Genomic DNA, 13,273 nt, shown 5'->3' with positions numbered 1-13,273 from the left:
ATGACGTGACTGATAAAAATGGAGAAATTATATCAATTATAGAATATATGTTTTCAATCAAAATTTTTATTATAAAAATCAGTAAAAAGCATGGAGGATGATATTGATATTTATGAAGATTTGCCAGATTTTGGAACAGAGTTCCATCAGAACGTAGGTATTACAAAATATAACCTGGTTGCACTTTATGGCTAGGTTAAGTTATACGTTATTATTCTTATATCGTATAAAGTACAGTGAATATAAACAACAAATTTTATATATTATACTATTTCAGTTTGTGTCAAATAACGGAGAAAATATTGTGGAGGAACAAGTAAATTTGAAAAAACAGATTGCAGAACTCACAACAAAATTAGAGAATTTTCAAAAGGTTAATAAAAATTTGGAAAGTAATTTGTTTTCATTATTGAAAACTGCAAAAGCAGAAATTGCACGGAAGGATAAGATGATAGATGAGTTAAGAAAAAAGTAAGTAGATTTAACTGATAATTTCCTAACATTTTAAAAATATATTCTACGTGATATAATTATTACAGATTAGATGATGTAACATTCAGAAGAAACATGTATTCCAAAACAAATGACTATGTCAATCATAAATCTAATGTTTGTGAAACTGTTGTAAATATATATCACAAATCAACTGATATTTGTTTTCCTGCCGATGAAAATGGTACTGAAATGTTGGTAGCAGACAGTTTGTATAGTCAAAGCAAGGATCAACAAAATAAGTCTACCTTAGTTCCGATCACTGTCTTTGGTGAACGACTGCTTAAAAGGATGACAGATGAACAGAATTTAGAAAAGAAAGATAAACAATCAAATAAGTTAAGTAGCAGTGATAATGATAATAAAAACAATAAAGGATATGTAGTTGAAAGTGACAAAGAAAATGGTTTTTTAAGCGACATTAACTATTGTAATATAAAAGAAATTCAGTCTTCTACAATTGCACAATATAAAGGAGGTGAACATATAAAAAGTCCTTTAACAGACTCAAGAAGTACAATAAAAGATCTTCAATCAAACAATAAAAACGAGATGAGTTCTGTATTTCAGCGAAAACCAATATTTACCAATAGTACAACTTATAAAGGGAAGAGAGCAAGTGAAGAAACAAGCAGGCACATTCATGTGAAACGAATAAAATCTTCTGAAGTAGAACATTGCTTTGAAACAACGAAAAAAGAAATAGATAACATCTCTGAATCCAAGGAGAAATCCATGCTCCTTCTGTATCCAACCAACTCTGAATCTTCCACTCATTCTAAAGAAAAAGAACTCAACATAAAAAGTTTAGAATACACTCGCAATTCGAACACAGAACTGAAAAAACACGGATACTTCGTTGACGATGCAAATAGAGAAGACGAGAAAAAAGATACGAAAAATAAGAGGAACCTATTATGTGACAGAAGAGATATTAATGAACATTTCTCGAAACGACGCAACAAACCTGCCCAAAGTGCAACATCTATTTTAGATAAGAAAGAAATAAGTTATCGTTGTACTGAGATTTTGGAGAGAGACAATTATCGATCCAATCATAATGAACATCGTAGTCGTAGAGATAAACAAAGAGAATATCATCGCATGGATGATCATCGATCACGTGTGAGATCAACACCGTATACAAAGTCAAACCGGGAAGACAAATACGGACGAAATCAATATAGCAAGCAAACCATTCACGATGAAAAATTTGAGAAACGTTATAATTTTCGAAGCACCGGTGCGACAGAGAAGTCCAAAATCTCTAAGAAAGATTCCAGCAATGTCCGCGGAACGAAGCATTCTACTCTTGATCGAATTTCAGCAGGTCAAAAATTGGATGATATAAAAAAAACTCAAAATTATTACAACGAACACGAGTCACGAAAAATACGGCTAAAGAATGCTGATAAATCAATTAAACGATACGATGAAGATAAACACGATGAACATAGCAAATGTTCATATCGTAAGGTCAATGCAGAAAATTTGATCGAGCATCCAAAACATTCCCAAGTTTCAAGAGAAATGAATAGAAAAGATGTTGGAATTACACAAACAGCAAATGAGTTGGAAATTGACGATGAATTACAAAAATATGCCAAAGAAGAATTAAAAAATTCATTCATAGATTTGGAAGATGGTGAAATTTCAAATAGTTCAAATAATAGTTCGCTTAAAGATGCGGACGATAAATACGAAGGATTGAAAGATCGGCAAGTTATCGGTAAAAAAATACCGGAAGATCTTCCTTCTACGGTAAATAATACGTCGATAATGAATTCGATATACAATAGTGTGAGAAATGAAACGGTGGAGAAATTAAAAACACCTTCTGATACTCTACAAACAATTCCAATCTCAGATACCAACATCACATGTATTCCAGACAACAAAAGTTACAAAAATAAAGAGATTATCGAAAGCGTAGAAAACGTGGAAAACATTGAAAAATTTATTCGCGATTATGCACCCACGTGCGATAAAGTGCTGGGCAACATATCAGGAGCGTCGAATACCATTCACATTTTCAACGACTCGCAATTAAAATCAATGAAAAAGGAAGAACAAACAACAGAAGCTCTAAGTGCTTCACCAAAAAAAATTATTTCGTTCAGTGAAAATCATCAAACGGATAAAAAGGTTATCGACACCGTCACGTCAAACGAAAACAATGTCGCCAAGCATGACTATACTGCAGAGCAAATGACGTCTTTGAATGATGCAAAAGAAGATTGTGTCATACCACAAAAAAATGACAGCATTGAATTAAATTCCTCTGAATTAACGAAAAATAATTGTTTGTCAAACGACAAAATGGAACAAACATCGGATCAGTCAAATGCTCAGGATAAATCGTTGGAGAACACTCTAATAAAAAACTCTGTTATTTCCGAAACGTCTAAAGGGACGGAATTCAAGCAACAAAATAATGATACTAGTATGAGTACCGCTGATCTTACCAATGATGATATTAGGAATAATTACGATAATTCCAACAATCGTGATGAAGGCAAGATTAATCAAAATAGTTCCAAAGATGTGACGAAGATAATGAAAGACGAGTGTGAAAATATAAATATTATAACGGGAATAACGCGAGAAGGAAAATGTGATAAATATGCAGGAAAAACAAAAGAGATAGAATTAAAGGAATTTAAAAAATCAATAAAAGGTACAAACGATGACAGAAGCACGAAAATTTCGTCGATGAATGTTCAAGGGAAGATTGTTGTGTTCGCGCGTCGCAAGAAGCCTGTTTGTTTAGCAAACAGTAATGCAAATATGACAGTTCTCATAAATAACAAACATAATCATAGTGTCGATTTATCCATTACAAACATTGTAAAAACAAATGACCATGATATGGCAAACACGAGTTGATCAATCATTAAAGCTACAAATAAATAATAATAACGGCAGTAATATTCAAAAGTAATAATGATAATGTTAATGATCATTGATCATTATTACTTATTTAATATTCTTACTATTATGATGATAATATTAATAATGAGTTGAATAGTACATTCATATATTGAGGAACGTGATTCTTCCAAGATAGAAATACACAATGCGATTACTCGAAATGTTTACATTCGCAAAAAATTAATCAATACATAAAAGTAGCGTCATTATTATCAGAGAGGATGTTATATAAACTTTTGTAAATAATGCATAAAAAATATAATGTACATGAAATAACAATTTTCGCTTCTAAATGGGTGTTTTATATTTTTACGATGTATCGATGTACATTCTAATGTAAAACATAGGATTTTTCGTCGAACAGTGTTAATTAAAATAAATTTCAATCAAATTGCCTTTTATCTTTGATTTTTCAATGTAATTTGCAAATTCGATAATACGAATTGATGCATTTGCAAGAAAGATTCAGAGTGATAGATTGTCACACTAGCGAAATTAGCGAAGACTAGCGAGAGAAAATATATGCAACACTGGTTTCTTTCGTCAGTAAATCATACGATATTTTATCTATTTTGTCAAAAGAATACGTTTCGTTATTATAATTCGTGTCGTTGCACCCTACTCAAACTGTAATTGGGATCTGTAAAGAGACAACAGAGATTGTATATTATAAAGGCACGAGAGGTACTAGTTAAAATTACAATAGCCTATGACGATTATACGACGTGTCTCTAGAAAGACCACCACCAATTACATTGTAAGAAAGAGGGTAACGGCGACGCAGTAGGTCGCGATACGACACGGCGAGACACGACGCGACACGACGCAATGCGTCCTAGTATCGCACACGTTATGCGCTGTCGCAGTCGGAATAGGCCAAATCAAACCGAAAGAGAAAGAAAAGAACAAGTATGAACATTGCTACTATATCGTGTACATACATAGTATCTAATTAGTACTAAGTACGATTCGAATAATTGTTTGAAACACTCTCATTGAACGAATATATTTATAAACTCTGTAGATATGTATAGTTGAAAGAAAAATAGGAGAAAGGCAAAAAAAAAAAGAATAAAAAGGAAAAAAAGGAAAAATAGAAGAAAAAACAGAAAAAGACAGTTTACCGAGATTGCACGAGTCGCGCGTAACGAATTCGCGGCTACGAGTCATTCGTCCAGTCTAGATTCCGAATCGATTCCTCCGTACGTCTAACACGTTCGTGTCGCTAACGGTGTTCAGCTGTCGAATTATGGGCTCGATCGTCCTAAAGTCTCTCTCAGTTCTTCTTGGGATATTCTTCGTTTTCGTCGGTACTATGAAGCTGACTTCTCATATTAGTAAGGATCTTCACAAGGATTTGGTGAGCAGTTGCTCTATAATTATGTAACAATTCACCCTACTCTCATGTTCAATTGACATTCAATCGGGGTTTTCACCCTCGTCTAACATTCATTTTTGTTTTCCATTTGTCTTTGAAATATCATTTTTTGTTATTTTTATTCTCAGTGATCGTTGTATCACGTAAAACATTCTTATTTTCACCTTTTCCCCTCTGGTGTGTCTAGCCTTCGTCTGTTAGACGCACCGCGTGTTAACTATGCGTTGTTATGACAGCCTGTCAACTTTATCAATCATTCCTTCTATACCCTCTGTTCTTTTTAACGTTTACTCCTTCTTTATTTTCTAATGACAATTGATATTTCGCTCTCTATTTAGATATCCAAAATATATAACAAGAGACTGTTTAATTTCTGCAATTTTTGTATCAAATAAAAAATACACGCGTTTTTATACATCTACGAATATTTCTTATTTTTCCTCTTTTTTTCACGTTTTATGTTTCCTTATATAGATATTTGTTTATTTTTCCCATTTTTGTTGATTTCCTATTTCTTACACAATTTTTTAAAATTCCAACAAAAATACGTGACAGAAAATACAATGAAAAATAAGCAAAGAAAATTAAGAAAAAGAACGAATCTATAATAGTTTTTGTGTACAAATTCGGAAACGAAACAAGAGGGACAGCTTTAGATTTTATTTAAAAATGTAGTCAAATGCCCGTTATTAATAAGTGTTTATTTCATATCGTTATTTGAGTTTCCTTCGTTTCTATATTCCTGAAAAAGAAATAAAATAAACTAATATTGTGAAAGTTCGAGTATCCGAAATTTTTTTGAAATGTGATGAAAATTGCATTTAATTCGCTCACTTCGATGAATCTCGTTAGAAGATTATTTTCGTCCCTCGTTGTTACCCAATGTCCAAAGTTATAGTAAACTATCAACCAACCGCTTGGTGACGCGCCAAAAATATTGCTTCAAGTGCCAGCATATGTTTACCAGGTTGAAATTGTGACAATTTTCTTCATAAGAACGTTTCGTTCTTTTCTCAACCCGACTCGTTCCTCCACTACCATTTCTGTGTCTGTTACATGAATTAATTAATCGATTGTTTTATCATGTTCACAGAGAAAAGAATATGTGAAATACGCAAAGGTATTTCCACTGTCCGGTACACTGGACTTTAAAGTACCAAGTAAATGGTACAGAAGAGTTGTCGGATCGCTCGAAATTATTTGCGGACTCGCAATGGCTATAGTTCCAAGTCGTAAGAGAACATTTTTTTTTTTAATCTAATTAAAATAATATTTCGCTTCGCTTTCGTTTAAAATATATGAATTAGCTGCATATGCTAGCATTAGGGCAACTTTTCCTCTTGGAAACATTACCTCAACTATGTATTATCTGCTTTCTTTTCTTCTCGATTTCTTTCAGACAAAATAAAAAATGCATCGAACGCGATATTACTGTTATTGATGTTAATGGCTGTGTACTCTCACTACATGGTGAATGACAAGTTTGAAAGGATTGCACCAGCGCTGGTAAGATTAAAATAAAATTTGTAAAATAAATCGATATATTAAACAGAACAGACACTTATAAAAATATAACTATTATTTGCTTTTTAGGTATTTTTTTTCATGCTAACAGGCCGACTAGTAATAGATTGGCAACTTAGACGAGAAGATACGCAACCGGTAACGGCGAATGGTGTAGATGATAAAACTAAAAAACAAGATTGAATTCGAGATTCTTATACGTATTCGCACGATTAAGACTTTGGTTATCATGTCAGTTATCGCCTACGTACCACGTAATAATCACGATGAAATAATTTTCCATACACGCAGCAAAGAAGTATTTCGTTCGATCTTTAATTCCTTATGCTCCGCAAAATATTGATTTTGTGTGTATGGTTTCTTACGTCTCATATCAAATGCTCTCTTTCAAAGTTATGCTTCAATCCTATTACGTTTCATCACGAACTACTTTTTCGTGCTGACAGCACTCGAATTTGTTTAAAGTGTTCTAAATCTCGAGTACCTCGAGAACTATGAATTTCTATCATTATTAGTCAACATTATAAGAATTTAATCAACGGCAAAGAATCATGAAATACTAGCTCAAGCACAAGGTATTAACTGCCAATTGAATCAATGTGTTCTCCTTGATATCGTATTAATATGTAAATGCCCCTAGACGATAACTAAAAGAATATCATTGCAGTGTAATGCACATGCGTGCTTTCTTCGCATCCATACTTCTACTTTTTTTTTTTTTGTTTTTAAGAAAACAATACGTATTTTCACAAGAGCGACTAAAAATGTACAAATTAAAAATTACTCGTACAAACAGTTTAAGCAATACGAACGCATTTCCTATTATCCGCGATTAAAACTAAACCACTATCGTAAGATGTATAATTTTTTATTTAATTAAAGATGGTTTGCCGATATCTCTTTGTTTTATAAGAAAAAAAAATGTATTTATTTTTTCAAATATTAATTTTGCAATCGACAGAGATAATTGAACTAAATAAAGATACCTATAAGGTAATATGAAAATTAAAATAGCGAAGAAACACGTGGTAAAGCACACTCACGTGTATGTACGATAATACTTTTATTACAAAGTATTAAAGTATTAATTACGTGAAATGGTACAGAAACGATTTATGAATCTGGCGCACTCACACATTTACCCACACGCGCGCGCGCGTGCGCGCACTTGCACAGACACACACAGAACTAAGTCAGTTTACACATTCGACTACAATAGAAACGAAATTCATTTCCATTGTAATTCTCATTTTACCAAGATCCATTCTGAACTTTTAATTATCTTTTTTTATGTGAAAATCTTCTTTATAGATTCACTAATGTATAATAATTTGTTTTGTGATATTAAAATTTGACGATATATATATATATATACATATATGTATATTCGAAACTACAATATTAATCATTACAATAATACAAGTTTAAATAATAATATCGATTTTATACGCCTCTACAAAACAAATTTATATTTCAAAAATATGTTTAATTCGATGTGGCTGTAATAATGTGAACAATTCAAATAAATAACTTATCATTTTTACTTTTGCATTAATTAAATCATAAATATTCGTATCTATTTTATTGTTTAGAAGCAATAAAATTTATCATTTATCAGATTAGATGAAATAATCCATTTCATCAACATTTTCAAGCTTAGTTTTGATCATTCAAGTTCTTGACCAGTGGTTAAGAGATGTAAAGCTTTTCGAAGATTCAATACAGTTGTAGGCACATCGTCGTAATTTAAAGCACTTCCAGCCCATTTAATAAATTTTTGTGCTTTGCCAATTTGCTCCACTGACAATTCAACTCCACCTGTTAAATATGTACAGTTAACAAACGCGAATACGTAATAACATAATATTGGTACTTGATTCAGCAGTACATATATGTATCAAAATTGGAATGATACAAAGAAGATTAGCATGGCTCCTGTGCAAGGATGACATGCGAAGTCGTGAAGCGTTCCATACAATTTAATTGAATTACTTTCTTTCAATATACCTTCTGTTTCCATAAGAGTTTTGCAATCTTTATTGCCAGAAGACCATTTGTCGATACTGTCTTTAATTGTTGTATCATGTACTGCGTCAGGCGGGTTAGTATTACGGGTACCGACTAATTCGTCTGCGTTTAATGTATCATCTTCTTTTGCCTCTGTTATTAGTGAATCTGTAATGAAAAAGATGAAATAGAGCAAAATGATAGAATTTTATTGTTGTATTAAAATATAAACCTTTGTTGTTACACAAAGAAGTAAACATATTACATAATTATATGCAAACATACATATGCGTATGTATCTGTATATGTACATATCTTTTCTGAATATAAAGTGCATATGTACATACTATTAGTTATAGTTTTCTTTACCTTCTTCCATATTTTTATTCAAATCATCATTCTCATTACCCTCTTGCATAGGTCCTGGAATTGGTGTTTCACCATTCTTCAAGCAGTTGTGAATATATGCAGCCTTCCATTTGGCATATTTCCTATTTTGTATAGCTTCTTCAGTTAGCTCTCCAAACACGGTTAATACATCATAAAGTAATCCAGCTGTAAAAAAGCTTTTTACTACATTCTTTTCAAAATTAGCAGCTCTGTCATTTTTATCTGCATAAAGAAACAGCTTCAATGCCCAATTTTCTAAATGAGCCTGGGCAGCTACATCATTTGTAATAGCTTCATTATCGTGTAATTTCTTTTTAGTTTTTTCTAACCAATCCATTAATTCCATTAAAAAATTTGTTTCTTTTGCAGTTTTAGTTGACAACTTGAATCCTGTTTGGAAGGCATACACCCGACCTGTGACAAAAATTCATAATTCCACTTTTAAAGTGATTTTTACTTGTAACAATTATTCTTTATATGCAATTTAAATTGAAACTAAATACATACACCAATAACCAACAACAGGATCTCGTTGGTCATGCTGTGATGCTATCTTTAGATACTGCTGTATATTTTTCAAAGATAGTGGTATTTCTGGTAAATCTGGTCCAATCATGATGATCTTTATTTTATGCAAATTATGCTTTTATTTTTTGTCTTTTATTTCAAAATCCTTACGATATGGATTGTATTCGTTCTTCAAGACATGTATTCAACTTATATATCAACATCAATTCCATGTGAAAAGAGAAAAGAATATTTATGTTATTGTCAATCATGTAAATAAATCAGCTAGTGCTCATATTATCATTATAATATTAATCATAATATATATATTAATAATATAATATATTATAATTAATATTATATTAGGTAAAATACTATATTTTTTAAGCCTGATATTCGTTCATAGTCGTTTATATAAAGAATCAGGAGTCATTAAAATAAGAATAATAACAATAATAGAATGATAATAAGCGGATTTTTTGTTTCAAGTAAATCTGGACAACTTACTTCTTGATTCTGTGGTAATAGTTTATTGTAAAATGCAGTAATATTTATCAATTCTTTTCATACGTTACATTGTAAAATTGATTGATATCATATCGCGTAATAGTGTCCATAAAACAGTGTTCAAGTCAATACTTGGAAGAAGAAGTTATGACAATAACATGAAAGAATGCACTTGATGTATATATGTTGTTTGATTTATTTTTATCACTATATTAAAACAAATGTCAAACTTTCACTTTTGTAAGTAGGGATTTGTTTATGCATATCTCTAATTTCTATGCTTTTGTACTGTGTTGTTTTTTTTAAAGAAAGTCTTTTGAATAATATCGGATTGTTAGTGAAATTAGGAAAATCATGAGAATGCGACATAAGCTATAATAGCTATAGTATCAGCTGGTATTGTGATCACTGTATCAATTACTTTATAATTTAAAACTTGTAGTTGCCGGTAATGCAACATTACTGCATATATATAGTTTTGTGAAGGTTTCTACTACTATTTGTTATTTATTTATCTTTATTTTTCAATTAAAATATATACTTTTAACTTTTCTTTTCTCAAAGTATGGAATAATGATGTTTAGAAGAATTTTAACATTACGCACATCAAATGATTTACCTTTTTTAACATCAGGTAAGCTGTATTTTAATTTGTTAGCTGTATTTATTGTTTAAAATGGTTTTTATAAATTGATCGAATATATTTTATTGTTGTACAATCTTATTAAGCCATCCTTTGAAGAAAACCTTTGACATAGGTATTTCATCAATATCTAAGGTTATATCTCGAACATTATCAGAGCAAGAGGACATAGACGTTGTAGGAAAATGGGATTTATTAAGTGCTGTTTGCTTAGAACGTCATCCAGTAATTACAAAACCCATGCTAGATATAGAAGCAAGATACCAAAACATGCTACAACAGAAAGAATATGAAAACAGTATGATATCAGACTTTGAAATACGAAAAGAAAAGGACAAAAGTCAGAGAACACAGACATCTGCTGAAACAACAGATATTATTTCTAAGGAAACAATACAAGACATTGAAGATTCTTGGGAAGAAGAACTTAAAAACTTTAAATTTGCTTCAAAAATAAGTGGTATGTATCTATATATGATTTTATTTTTCCAAATGGTTTAAATGTAATACTTTCTATATTCAACTTCTGTAATTATAGAAGTTGAAGAAGATAATGCAGTTGTATCACTGAAACGCAAGCTAGATAAAAATTTAATGTTATTAGTAGAACAAAATGTTGGCAATTCTAATTTTTGGATTCCCCCACAAAGTATAAGAAGACATAGAGAAACTATGATACAAGTAAGAACTATATGACTTTTATTTTTGTTTTACAATCTTTTTCATGTAATTACTAACAAAATATTTGTTTCTATCACTTCAGACTGCATATAGAAGTGTTCAAGAATTGTGCGGAAATGACATTAAAGTACAATTTTATGGCAATGCGCCAATTGGATTTTATCAATATATGTATCCTAGAAATATACAAGAGAAAGGCCAAAATGGAGCAAAAATTTTCTACTTTTTAGCAAAATATATAAGTGGAGATATTTCTCCCAATGTAAAGCACTGTTGGTTAGATAGAGAAGAACTTAAAAAAACTTTACACCCTGATGTTCACAAAAGTATAGCTAAATTCTTATTACCTGATTAAATTACTGTACAATATAAGGTAGACAATTTTTAAATACATATGTAGAACAAGGAGTGTTAACTACATATTTGTTTGTCTTTATGCAATAAATATTCAAATGGTAAACTTTAATTCTTTTACAATATCTATATATTTATACTATTATTCTCTTATAATATTTTTTTTCTAATGTATAAATGTTGAAAATGAAGAAGACAAAAGATCTGAAAGAGGTTAAGTTCTTTCCTTTTATTACGAACAATTCCGTTTTGAAGTACAAACTTAAATATGCCTGTTCCTGTTTAATAAATAAATATTTATTCTCTCAAACTAGAAATTCAGAAATGAATGAGGACCAGACTAATGTTTGTCAAAATCTCCCGCATCTTCTCCTTCCAGTATATTTTGAATCTTCTGGAACTTTCCTTCCTTGTCTTCGACGTCTTTCTTTCTTTTCAATAATCCACTCTTTACTATTCTTCAAATATTTACCTTTGGTTTTCTTCATCCGTTCCCTGAAAAAACAAAGAGATGAAATTAGATGACTATAATAAAATTATAAACTGGGCAATAATTTAACATAAATCAAAGTAATGCGGAACTTAACCTTTTAGATATGTAAGAGACATTTGAGTTAAGTTCATTCACACCTAAAGCTTGTGGAAGAACAGAAGGTCCACCTGTCATTAAAACTAAAAAGTACTTTTTTGCTTTAGTACTGTTTGGAAAATCTACAATCACGCCTCCATAAAAGCCTGCTTTTGTTGCTTGTGTTGTAATTAATTCAATCTGTTCGCTATTTTCAGGGTAAAATTGAAACACAGCTCTAGCTGATCTCGACAAACATGAAAACAAGGTAGAAAAAAATTTATATAATCGTTTTGCTGGATCATGTGAATTTTTATCTGCATTACATAACCATTGTAATGCAGAAATACTAATTGCTCCATCAAAACATCCTGCTTTAAATGGCATTCCTTGGCCCATATCTCCTAAAATTAAATCTCCATCTACTTCTCTTTCTAATGCTACACCTGTCGGATACATGTAATGAAAATAGTTAAAATTAAACAAAATATTATCTTATTGAAAGTATACAATTTCCGATATACTTGCCAAGCATTGCTGAAGATATATCGATTCCTATCCATAAATGTTCATTTTCCTCGATTACACTGCCACTTAAACCAGAACCACATCCAATATCTAAGAGTAAAAGAGTCTTATCTTCTGGTAGAAGAAGAAGTTCTATGGCCCGTTTACACATTTGATTCTGTATATCTATCATTCGAGAACTATGGAGAACAAGTTTTCAAATATATTTGCCTAACATCAAAAACTATAATAATTAAAAAATATACTGTTATTAGAGATCTTACTTTTGTGTATATTTTTGAGCTTCTAACTCATTGTAGAACTGCAATAAAAAAGAAGACAGATAAAAACATCACTGTCACAATCAATTTAAATGTTTATTCTTACCAGTTCAGGTGGTGCTAGATGTTCTGGACGTCTCGACATTTTATATTCTTATTTAATTACTTTTCACTATTTTAAATTATTGTTATTATTACTTCAAACCATGTGTCACATCATATTACTGTATCTCCATGTGCATGTGTATATAGTACGTCTTTGAGTGATCTAATTGGTTAATATTAACAAAATTATTTTATTTAAATTTAAGTTTTATTTTTACAACACTTACAGTAACCTCGGCAATAGATTTCTTTTTAAACTACGATATATAACATTATAATATAATAAAAACAAATTTCCATATAATTTATTTCATTTCGTACCTAACTTTAAATTTGCTACTAATGTATGTAAAATACAAGTAACTCATAAATATATCTACTCTAGTTAAACCGTATCT

At 30.7% G+C, this 13,273-nt stretch overlaps 5 protein-coding genes and 1 non-coding gene across 8 annotated transcripts; 4 read left to right on the top strand and 2 right to left on the bottom strand.

The window, feature by feature from the left end:
* Positions 1–17: 17 nt before the first annotated feature.
* On the top strand, positions 18–3,824 carry Flash (FLICE-associated huge protein). Its single transcript, XM_072000953.1, has 3 exons — positions 18–153; positions 278–471; positions 540–3,824. Exons 1-3 carry the CDS (start codon positions 91–93, stop codon positions 3,376–3,378), a joined length of 3,096 nt encoding a protein of 1,031 aa, XP_071857054.1. The 5' UTR covers positions 18–90; the 3' UTR covers positions 3,379–3,824.
* Positions 3,825–4,074: 250 nt separating this feature from the next.
* LOC139986007 (novel acetylcholine receptor chaperone) lies at positions 4,075–7,044 on the top strand. Of its 2 annotated transcripts, none has more exons than XM_072000975.1 (4): positions 4,075–4,332; positions 5,895–6,033; positions 6,201–6,307; positions 6,395–7,044. In XM_072000975.1, the coding sequence occupies exons 1-4, from the start codon at positions 4,252–4,254 to the stop codon at positions 6,506–6,508; spliced, it is 441 nt and encodes a 146-aa protein (XP_071857076.1). In that variant the 5' UTR covers positions 4,075–4,251; the 3' UTR covers positions 6,509–7,044. The 2 variants fall into 2 exon arrangements, with proteins under 2 accessions (XP_071857076.1, XP_071857075.1); XM_072000974.1 differs by lacking the exon at positions 4,075–4,332 and adding an exon at positions 4,520–4,783.
* Positions 7,045–7,892: 848 nt separating this feature from the next.
* On the bottom strand, positions 7,893–10,018 carry Vta1 (vesicle trafficking 1). 2 transcript variants are annotated; one of them, XM_072000967.1, is made up of 5 exons: positions 9,737–10,018; positions 9,230–9,438; positions 8,702–9,136; positions 8,333–8,500; positions 7,893–8,143 (listed from the first exon to the last, which is right to left on the bottom strand). In XM_072000967.1, the coding sequence occupies exons 2-5, from the start codon at positions 9,336–9,338 to the stop codon at positions 7,992–7,994; spliced, it is 864 nt and encodes a 287-aa protein (XP_071857068.1). In that variant the 5' UTR covers positions 9,339–9,438; positions 9,737–10,018; the 3' UTR covers positions 7,893–7,991. The 2 variants fall into 2 exon arrangements, with proteins under 2 accessions (XP_071857068.1, XP_071857069.1); XM_072000968.1 differs by having other exon boundaries at positions 9,230–9,419.
* Positions 8,195–8,305, top strand: LOC139986058 (U6 spliceosomal RNA). Its single transcript, XR_011799559.1, has one exon. It is a non-coding gene; the product is annotated as a U6 spliceosomal RNA (small nuclear RNA).
* A 141-nt stretch (positions 10,019–10,159) lies between the features above and the next one.
* Positions 10,160–11,526, top strand: Mrpl46 (mitochondrial ribosomal protein L46). The gene is made up of 4 exons (XM_072000970.1): positions 10,160–10,370; positions 10,495–10,839; positions 10,918–11,060; positions 11,143–11,526. Exons 1-4 carry the CDS (start codon positions 10,310–10,312, stop codon positions 11,413–11,415), a joined length of 822 nt encoding a protein of 273 aa, XP_071857071.1. The 5' UTR covers positions 10,160–10,309; the 3' UTR covers positions 11,416–11,526.
* A 104-nt stretch (positions 11,527–11,630) lies between these two features.
* LOC139986001 (18S rRNA (guanine-N(7))-methyltransferase) lies at positions 11,631–13,247 on the bottom strand. The gene is made up of 6 exons (XM_072000969.1): positions 13,103–13,247; positions 12,877–13,038; positions 12,774–12,811; positions 12,511–12,689; positions 12,002–12,428; positions 11,631–11,909 (listed from the first exon to the last, which is right to left on the bottom strand). Exons 2-6 carry the CDS (start codon positions 12,913–12,915, stop codon positions 11,765–11,767), a joined length of 828 nt encoding a protein of 275 aa, XP_071857070.1. The 5' UTR covers positions 12,916–13,038; positions 13,103–13,247; the 3' UTR covers positions 11,631–11,764.
* Between the last annotated feature and the right edge of the window lie 26 nt (positions 13,248–13,273).

This window comes from Bombus fervidus, chromosome 3 (genome assembly GCF_041682495.2).
Source record: "Bombus fervidus isolate BK054 chromosome 3, iyBomFerv1, whole genome shotgun sequence".
Taxonomy (NCBI): Eukaryota; Metazoa; Arthropoda; class Insecta; order Hymenoptera; family Apidae; genus Bombus; species Bombus fervidus.
Note: the sequence above shows the minus strand (reverse complement) of the source record. Positions and strands in the feature narration are given on the sequence as shown.